The sequence below is a fragment of the Amaranthus tricolor genome, chromosome 7, assembly GCF_026212465.1.
Source record: "Amaranthus tricolor cultivar Red isolate AtriRed21 chromosome 7, ASM2621246v1, whole genome shotgun sequence".
NCBI lineage: Eukaryota > Viridiplantae > Streptophyta > Magnoliopsida > Caryophyllales > Amaranthaceae > Amaranthus > Amaranthus tricolor.
This window is the reverse complement of record NC_080053.1, coordinates 19,299,143-19,309,272: the sequence shown is the minus strand read 5'-3', so window position 1 is coordinate 19,309,272 and position 10,130 is coordinate 19,299,143. Positions and strand designations below refer to the sequence as shown.

General features: G+C 34.6%; 1 protein-coding gene across 2 annotated transcripts in view; it reads right to left on the bottom strand.

Annotated features, from left to right (window-relative positions):
- Window positions 1-9,986, bottom strand: part of LOC130817939 (protein DGS1, mitochondrial) — an 11,506-nt gene extending 1,520 nt beyond the window's left edge. The window contains exons 1-12 of one of the 2 annotated variants that reach the window (XM_057683924.1): window positions 9,592-9,986; window positions 8,566-8,680; window positions 8,243-8,446; window positions 6,852-6,989; window positions 6,584-6,745; window positions 4,979-5,173; window positions 4,543-4,643; window positions 2,738-2,827; window positions 1,893-1,965; window positions 1,742-1,770; window positions 1,523-1,646; window positions 491-601 (exon numbers count right to left, since the gene is read on the bottom strand). In XM_057683924.1, the coding sequence (XP_057539907.1) occupies window positions 491-601; window positions 1,523-1,646; window positions 1,742-1,770; window positions 1,893-1,965; window positions 2,738-2,827; window positions 4,543-4,643; window positions 4,979-5,173; window positions 6,584-6,745; window positions 6,852-6,989; window positions 8,243-8,446; window positions 8,566-8,680; window positions 9,592-9,836 (1,587 nt within the window). In that variant the 5' untranslated portion in view covers window positions 9,837-9,986. Of the gene's footprint in view, window positions 1-490; window positions 602-1,522; window positions 1,647-1,741; window positions 1,771-1,892; window positions 1,966-2,737; window positions 2,828-4,542; window positions 4,644-4,978; window positions 5,174-6,583; window positions 6,746-6,851; window positions 6,990-8,242; window positions 8,447-8,519; window positions 8,681-9,591 lie in introns of those variants that run through there. The other variant, XM_057683925.1, reaches the window with a different exon arrangement.
- Window positions 9,987-10,130: the final 144 nt, after the last annotated feature.

The window sequence follows — 10,130 nt, the reverse complement described above, 5'->3', positions numbered from 1 at the left end:
ACTGTCAAACGCCGGGGGGGGGGGGGGGGGGGGGGGGGGGGGAAGAGCAGCGTAATTATACGCATTTACAACATCTACAGCTTTTCTACAAAAAAAAAAAAAAAATTTTGAAACATTGCATATACCGATAGTAGTGACAAACTGATAATCAATTCACAAGGTTTTGTTTGACGTTCATAAAAAAAGAAGTCTTTACTTGCTCACTGTTAGAGCGATGAAAGTAAAAGCATTCATTAACCTAAACAAACCTTGCACATGTATCAAAAGCCATCAACTTGAACACACAAACACGTGCATAGAGAGAAAGAAGTGGCCAACAGAGGTCAGTAGCACTGAGAACAGAAAAGGGAAGGTAGTAGATACTGAAAACAAATGTGGATCCATAATAAAAGGCTGGTTTATTTCACTAACTGAAGTTCAAACATGCATTGATTATATAGCACTCAGTTGAAAGCATCAAGCAGAGTACAAAAGGAGCTTGGCCTGATACCTGTCCTCGATCCATACAAGACTGATAGTGCATGATCCTTCTCTCAATCTCTGCAATGAGCAACCTCCTTTGACGACGAGCAAGTATACCTTTTCCTTCAGCACCCTTGTCCTGATGGAACAAACCAACAAACAGACACAATGGTTTCAGCTACTTCAGTTTTCTGTTTGCCCTTTTACCCTTAAAGATGCAAATAAAACCTCATACGCTAGACATACAAGACAATGATATTTTTGGAGTATACATAAAATCCTCAGACTTTTTTTGCTTAGTTGAGGCCCAACTCCATCTCAACCTCCTCTACCTCGCTACAGATTTCACCTAGGATGGTTGTAGATACCATCAGGCTAACCCCTCAACCTCTAGGTACAGCAAGGACAACAAAATCAACACCTTCCAATATGATCATCCAACCTAGCCATATTCAATAAAAAAAATTCTGAAAGAAATAGGAATTGGTTGGGTTTATGGAGTTGCCATTTGATAACCCTCAATTCTACTCTAAAAATATATCTAGTTTAGCTCCAAGTAAAATTTCATGAAATGTGGCCATAAGCACACAAGGACAGATCAGCATATGCAAATCTAATGCGAAACATACATCCACAACCTCATTAGCAACCTTACATACAAGCTGACAATCAAACTGAATTACAAATCACCAACCAACAAGTAACAGTAACACACACATATACAGAACTCTACCAACGTAGCAGCACGCTCATCTATGTGCAGCCATAGTCCCTAACTCCTTGGAACAAGAAGAATCCAGGCCAGGATGTTTAGAAAAATTTCGAACCATAAAAATACTCTGTACATTAGAAATCACAAATAGTTTTACTTCCATTTGAATTTAGACAACAATATGGTGACCATTCCATAGAAAAAATATAGCAATAATGAGAGAACTGGAGTTCAAAAAAGTAATCAGTAACCATCGTTATATTACTGGAAGAAGAGTATATTATTACTTGAATCAAGAAATCATGCACTAAAATATTATCAGAGCATTAGATGACAAAAATAGATTACCTGCATCATCCATGAACGCATCAACATGAATAACATTAGAACGAGAACAAAAGCTGGTAAGGCAGCTAACATTGCAAAGTTGATTTCATTTGCCTTCAGAATCTGGTTCAATTCAAGCATTGCTCTATCCACAGAAAAATGTCAGCTGAAACAGGAATAGCCTCCTAGTATATGAACGTAAGTGGTAGCAATAAAAATTAAGTATATCATAATACTCACGTTTCAATGTCTAATTTCAGTTTTTGAACCTGCAAGACAACATCAGTGTCTCAAATTTGAGCTTCAGTAACAACGGTGAAATAAAATACAGATGATAGCTTTTTTCCCTTAGAATTTCAAACAGGGAAAATAATAACAGAAAATATCTAACCTGTATGAGCATAGAACATGGAAGATCTCCAAAAACAGTACTCTTAATGGGATTCATCAGCTCCTTCTCATATCTGCATTAACAATGGTTATTAATTGATAAGGAAAGTCCATCTGAAAACTAATTACAGATATCCTGAATAAATAATATATCTAGGCATGTAGCTAAACATGATTGTGTGTGTAATACATAATGTAGCTAGATTTACTTCTAGAAAAATAGAGTAATCTGACATTCATGTGGAGCCTCAGAGTCAATAGTCAATTGGGGTGCTTGGAAATGAGCATGCTAACATTCTCAAATGGAATCAAACACAGAAGATAAAGATCACCCATATAAACCCATTAACTTCTGTATGTTGAAATGATAATCTAAAAATGAGTCCCACCCAAAACCAAGCAGAGCAGCTTGTTGATTCTGTCCTCGTGCTTTTTTATTTTATCTATGAAGTGATTTGATCTCTAATTAAAGTTCAAGACGCTTCTAGAAGATATCATTCTCAGTCTATACTATCTTATCTCAAAAGGAAAATATTTATTTTCTCACAAGTAATTCGACTGTTGCAACTAATAGATCAATCTAGTTTAACATCATCATTATCAAAAACGAGTCAGCAGTTCATCTACCAAATAAACTAAAAAATAAAACTCAAAGCATGAAATTTGATGATAAAGAAACAGAAGATTATGCACTCTTTGTCCCTTTATATTTGCTCCATTTGACTTAAAAAACTCTCACATATTAGAATCAAATGGAGCCAAAAAGGGACAGAAGAGCATATTATTTCCGTATATGTGTGAAATTCCCAATAGAAAAGTATTGACGTCAAAACTTTATAAACACACCTTGCCATAACTATCTCAAGCATTTCCTGATCTGTAGTATTTTCAGGGAGCTTTTGGCCCTTTGCCTGCTCAACAAAAGCCACTAACATTCTGTGCAGAAAACAACGTAGTAAGATCAAACATGACAGACCAAACCAACTAATGAAACAAAAAATCAGCCAAAAAAATTCAATATGCTCATTGACATTTATGCTTTATAACAGCAAACTAATTAAAGACTTGTGAAAGGTACTCACATGAAAGCACCTTAAAACAACAAAACCAGACATATATGAAGAATGCAAGGCCTATACACCCAAACCTGGTTCATCAGTCCACTGGTTCCATAAGCCACCACTATGTTATAGAACAGAGTACATACTAACCTCATAAATCAAACTAAATAATTTTGTAAGCCAAAAACCTTGGCCTGCATCACCTAACAAGACTAATATAGAGCAAGTCTATTCAGAGATTCTATTTTGATGCAAGAAGAGGACAATCCTTCTTGGACATGATGACTTCCTGGATGTAGGGGTTAAATATGTCGACAGTCCTTACATACCCCATAAAAACCCAAGAAAAGAGGATCAAACTGAGGAGTTCAGATTCAGTATAAGCCAAGGATCACCAACAACTATATATTCTATACAGCATGTATTCTATTACTGGTTCGGTTATATTTTAATGTGCCAACAGAGAAAAATCTGAGAAGAGATTTTTAAGCCCAAATGTGGTCTGATATGTGAAAAACAATGTTAGACATATTAGACACAATCTAATAGGCTATAGAGGTTAACACGTTGGAACTTGACAATTAGTGGTAGACCTAGAAAACATATATGACCTAATGCATAGAAAAATCTTATACTCTAGGTCACTAGAAGGATACAAAGTTTTTCTCTATGAATAAGATGATACCATGCTACGTCACAAATAATCATACTCTTGTCCTATTTGTACTAGGCACGATATATTGCAGCTAGAATATTGGTGAATCACAGCATGTATAGTCAAAATTGCAATAAAACCGCAGCAACATATGTAGCATATAAAACGAGAGTAAACAAAAGCTTCTTTTGAGAAATGAATCAGGTGTTGTGTTACCCCTAAAATGATATGAAACAAAAAATTAGAGTTACTGAGATTCTGGATATATGAAAAATATTAAGGAACGGAGGGATTAATAATTATGGATCAATTTAATAGAACAATGTATGTGAAGTAACATCAACTGTTATTCAAAAATACTATTTATCTACTGGATCATACACAAAGGAGTCAAATAAAAGTTAGAAACTCAGTACTTTGGATTTTAGAGTCTTAAGGATTTTAAAATGAGAACAATGATATGTTATTAATGCATTTCTAAGCAACACAGAGATCTGCGATCCAAAAGTTAGAATTGAACAAGAGTTATACAAAAGAACTATTCCATGAAAATGGAGAGATGAAAAACGATGGCATACACCATGTCCATGTTGAGTGGATGAAATAAAGGAGCCACTTGGTTGTCTTGTGTAGACAAATGTATCAACTAACACCATGAATAAGTTCATCAAGCAGAATCCTACACATAATCATAGATCTGGTAAAAGCTGGACACTATCAGCCCTTGGTTCTACTTTCAGCAACAATGCTATACAACCATTTCATGACATCATTATCATAAGGAATCAAGTGCCAGATATTCATCAGCTTGTCCGCAATATGAAATTGAAACTAAATAAACAAAAGAAGAAAATCAGTAGCAATGCGTGCAACGAACAAATGCATGCAACGTGGATCATAATCAAGGGAAAAAAAGTTGAGAAAAGAAAAATAACCTGCGGAGTGAATTAGCAGTTAACTGCACTTCTTCAGAATCCATAACTCCCCTATGTCTCTTCCTGAATGTCTCAAAAAGTTCGTCCCTAATTGACAAAAGCTGATAAAAAATTAAAGTGAAATCTGTTATACACACAAAACATACATCCATACAGGGTACATGAGACATCAAAAGGAGACAAAGGCTCATAATTAAAAGCAGTAATATATTAACCTGCGCTTATTGCTTTACATTTCAGGTAAAATTATTAGTTGTTTGACAATAATATTTGTACACAATCCAGCATGTTGAGCCAAAACACTATGTCAAAATTCCAATATACTTGAAAGAAGATGAATCTCAAACAGATTCAACTATATAATCCTATACATTAATACTAAAAGAATAGCAGTGCTATATGTACAAGTACAAGAGAATCACTGTCAGAATCATACCGGTTGCTCCACATGCTCAGTCCAAAAACTAATTGTTGATTCTTTAGCTTCACGAATCCAATTGTCAATGTCAGAACTTCCAACTAATCTACTATGACGAACAATCCACAGTGAACAAATAGAAAGGCCAACAGCGCCACATGTATACCGCACCCAATACCGGGTCATTTTACGGGGCTTCTGATGTCTAGAAACCTTAAAGGCGGAAAGAAACATTAAGATTAAGATACAGCCATAGCCATAGTGCCATACAATCTACAAATGATTTATTGCTCATAAAGAGAGCTGAAAATATTCCCTTTCTTCCTCTTTTTTTCCATCATTTTCATAATTTTATCAGATAAGACTTTAGAAAACTGGTAAAATCTACTAAAGACTTCTAGTTCCAGGTATATTTTTAACATATTTTACCACATGAGATTCCTTCCAACTTTTGCATGTTAATTCTGATGCAAATAAAATTGTAGATCCACATAAATTTTAATATTTAAATATTGTGATTGTTGAAGGATTGAAGCATCACAAATTTAGTTTCACAACACAATAACAGTCCTTAGTCCCAAAACAATTTAAAGACAACTACATGTGAACCAATAGATCAGTTCAGTGGTTGTCCACATGAATTTTCCTTCCTCATTCATTTCAATATTCTATCATCTCAACTTATGAATCTAAATCTTTCTTATCATTTTCCACTCTAATCCTCTAATAGCTCTTTCAAATCCCCAAAATTTCCAACTTTTTATCTTCCATACTGGTTCACCAACATCCCATTACTGCACATATCCAAGCCATATCATAAATGTATTATTCCCAAGAAGAAATATGTAATGCATCTACTGAAAGGAACCTTTACAAAACAAAAATCATCTCTTACACAAGTGTTTTGGGAAAAGTCCCATACTTTGGAAATTGAATTTCTAATTAGTTTCCATTTTGAAGGAATTAAAAACTTATGCTATCATTTCCAACGCTTCAATCAAATGCCCTGTAATTCTTTTAAAATTCTGTCTGAAATTTCAGAGATCTCTACAAACAAGTATTTCGAAAGCTGACAATTATAAAAAGCTAATAGAATTATTACAATCAAAAATAAATTGCCAAGAATCTAAGCAGTATTGAACTTTTCAGATTAATTCAAACGTTCACATGCTATAATGGTATTCACTTTTTGCAGTGGACATCAACCATGAGTAGCTATATTGTCTATAGGTTTCAAATATCTACACAAAATACAAATGCACTGGTACACAGTGATAAGCCTTATCTTTTTTCTGAAAATCAAATTCAGACCATTTGAAACAACTAGGAGATGTAGCAAAAGAGCAATACCTTTTTTCCCTTTCATGTTTTATAGCACAGAAGTATCAAGTACGATCATTCTAAATTTCTAACCACACTTTAAAGGAGCAATTACCAATTCAACAGCAAGAATGTAAGAACTTCATCAGAATGCAGTACTTAGGTTGTCACCTCATTTGTACAGAAAACCACAACGTCAAACATACAACAATTAGAAAATGAACAATAGAATCACAAGTTAAAACTCCTACAAGCAGATTAGGGAAACGAGATAAGCGATAACAAAAGCATAGGTAGCCTTACAACACCAGATATATACAAATTCAGCTTCTTGAGGTTCTGATATACAATATCTATAGCATCTCGAATTTCACCATCTGTCCACTGCGATGGTTCCCTCAGCACTTCTGTCATTTTATTGAATACCAGTGTAGATGAATTGTTCTCACCAGCAAACAAATCCTTCTGTATTAAAACTTGCATTGAGAACTAAACCAAAATTTAAAACTAACATGGAGATACAATTCAAAAAGTCCTGACAAATAAATACAAATTACAACTGAAGAAATACCTTAAAAATAGAAACATTCATTTGAGCAACAGATATCTCCAGATCTGAAAACAATCCATTGATAGCGTGCAGTAATGATGGCAGAGTGTGATGATTATCCATCAAATCTTTCCCTTGTTTATCAATAACCATATACACCTGATTGAGATGTATGAGAACTAGGCTATCGAACAAAAATATTAAATTATATAAACAAATAGTGCAAGCTTCTACTTCAAGGAACATAGTAATTGGAGTAAAAAGAAAGCACAAAATAATCCAAGTGAGTAAATAAAAGCCCTAAACTCTCAACCAGTGTCACATGATTTGCTAATTGCCTCGCAAATGGTCGATTTCAGCCTGTTTCTGAACCATTTTGAGCGAATCACAAATTCAAAAGGTGAACTAACTAGCGAATTATGTTTCACTGCTCTCAACTAGCACCTAAACATGTCAAATGTGCACCACACAACTTTAGAAGGAATATTAAATAATCCGTTTCTCAGAGAAACAATGCATGGAAACTCATGTGAATACAATTATTTTTTAAGATCAATGTGCAAGACCCATCTCTACAATAATTGCGACCTATGAGAAGATACCAGGTTTCATTGATAAGATCTTTAGAGGACAAGCTTTTGGGAGTCTCCTTTTCTTATCAGAGGCAAGAGAGCCTACCTTGATGTTTCCCTTAATGGCTTTGCAAGCAGACGTGTTATGGTAAAATGCGCATTTGAAATAAGCAACATAAAAATGAGGAAGAGATTGAATGTCTACAATTTTTCAAACTAAAGGCCACCAAATATAAATTATAATGTGGTACATGGCACCTGTGGTCTGTGGAGAAGGAAACTACGGTAGGCTACGCACTCCCCCTTCCCCCATAATTTTTTCTTGAGCTTTTATTGTTAGTCTAATTTTAAAAAGTGACCACAACAAAAGTCAGTTACCCAACTAGAGGAAACTTCTAACACAACAAGTGATAATGAGTTCGCTAGTTGTGTCTGGTTAATTTTATCACTTGTTGGGTAACTAACTATTGTTGTGGATTGTAAGTTGTAGTAGACAAGTTCCCTCATCTAGAGCCAAAAGAAAAACTTGGAAACCTTAAATGTCTTGACCTAAAGGCAACTACCCTAGGAAAACTTCAGTCATTAGAAAACCATTAGCGTATGAACAAAGCAAACAGGGGAGGCATCTAATATGAACAGTTTTCTCATCTAGAGCAGAAAGAAAAACTTGGAAGAAGCATACAGCAGAATCCAAACATTAATAATCAGCTTTGTGACATATACACAAGAAGCCTACCAAGTTATACATTCCGAATAGATCTTATCGCTGAAATGAAAATGATACTTAATAAGAGGACAAAGTCACTAAAATTTGGGGATACAAAACAAAAGTGCACAAACCTGCGTCAAGAATGTAGCAAGCGCACGCTGCAAGTTATCCAGAACAATTACTCTCTTGGATATGAGGTCTGAAGCAGAATGGCAAAGAGTCTGAAAAGAAGAATCTTCCAGAATAAAATTTCGCACAAATCCGACCGTTTCACCAATTAAAGCTTGTGGCCCTCTCTCAAAAAGCATAAAGTAAGCTTTTTGAGCATTTGACCCCTAAACCCAAAAAACACAAATCAACCTCCAAACTTTTAACCAAGAGACATAAGTCAACTTCACAACACATTACCAAACACATTATTGATGACAAAACAGGCAGTGAGTCGTGTAACAACCTCAGCTTTAGCCTTCCAATACCGCAAATTCTTCTGAACATAGTGCATATTTGAAAATACATTCTCAAAAACATCCTCCAAAACATCAAAAACTCTTGATGCTTCTGTCATCATCCTGCATTTAACCAAATTATGCGTCAACATATAGTTCCAAGGCCATAATTTCTAAAGCCAAAAACTTCTTGCATTTCAAATATAATAATTTTGTCAAGATATAGCAAAATGCAAGAGAAACAAACTGAACTTTTAGCAAAAAATATTGAATTACCAGTTTCTAAATCTTAAAAAGTGGTCAGAATTTTCATACAGTATTGATCATATCATTCCAATAAAAACAATGTTAAAGCCTTAACCCAATATGGGACAGTAGACAGCTACATGCACAAAAATAATCAACGTAAGAAATCAATCTCAACAGAAATTACAGGTCATTTGACTGTAGCTTAAACTAAATTTACTAGAAAGAAACAATTGTAATGATTTTCCACATTTATTTTTCTCCATGCGTTCTTATTTATAAGAAAATCCTATTCTTCGTATATCATACATCCTTTTATCCAGATCAACTTTGCACATTTCAAACCAACATAAATGGTTTTCTCTCGTCTTATCTCTCATATCCGCAACTCCAAGACTCAATCTTAGGTCTGCATTTCCAAAACCATTCACAGTCCATAGTCCACACTTAAAAATGATTTTTCCGCAGCTGAAAAATCAAACTTCTGTCATAACGTTGCATAAAGCAATCCAATGTGATAAAACTCAAGGCCTAGCAGCTCAAAAATCAACTTCATAGCATGTCTCACCAAAATTCTAGTACTTAAACAAAATTCACAATCTCAAACATCCTAATGACAATGAAACTTTAATCTAAAGCTATTAAGCTAAGAAGAACCTTAACAGCAAAAATTTGAAATTGAACTTCAAGAAAAAGTCCAGCTGATTTTATCAAATAAATTACGTAAAATTGAACATTAAAATATAACAATTAAACTCAAAATGAGAACATCCAGAGAGCGAAAGTACAGTGAAGAATCAAGCGATTTGGAAGGAAGAGGAAGCGGCAGACATAGTTTTTGACGACGAGACCTAGCGCGCCCAAATTGAAGAAAGAAATTGGAGAATTTTGCGATAAAAGAAGAATTGGAAAGTTGAGTCCATAGATAGTTGGAGTAAAGCAAACTTAGGGTTCTGTAATCTCTGGGCTGATCATTGTCTAACAATGGTGATGGAGTGTTGGTGTTTCTCTCTCCCTGATATTCCGAAGTCATGGCCTTGACGCTGTTGAAGATTCAAGTTTTGGCCGAGCTCTGAATGGATTTATGGAAGTGAGCAAGACTTTTTACTGAATTTTTGCTCACCCAAATTTTCCTTCTTTAGCGGTCTATGAATCAGCCACTATGTCCTCAGAGTTAAAATGGGTCAACATTTCAACTCGACAATGTTGCCCCATAACACATGGAAACATAATTTGTAAAATTCTAGTTTTACTTTAGCTTAATAATTAAAATTTTAAATTTCTGCTAAGCATCTCTTTTAACTTTTTTCAGTAAAAAAATCATTTC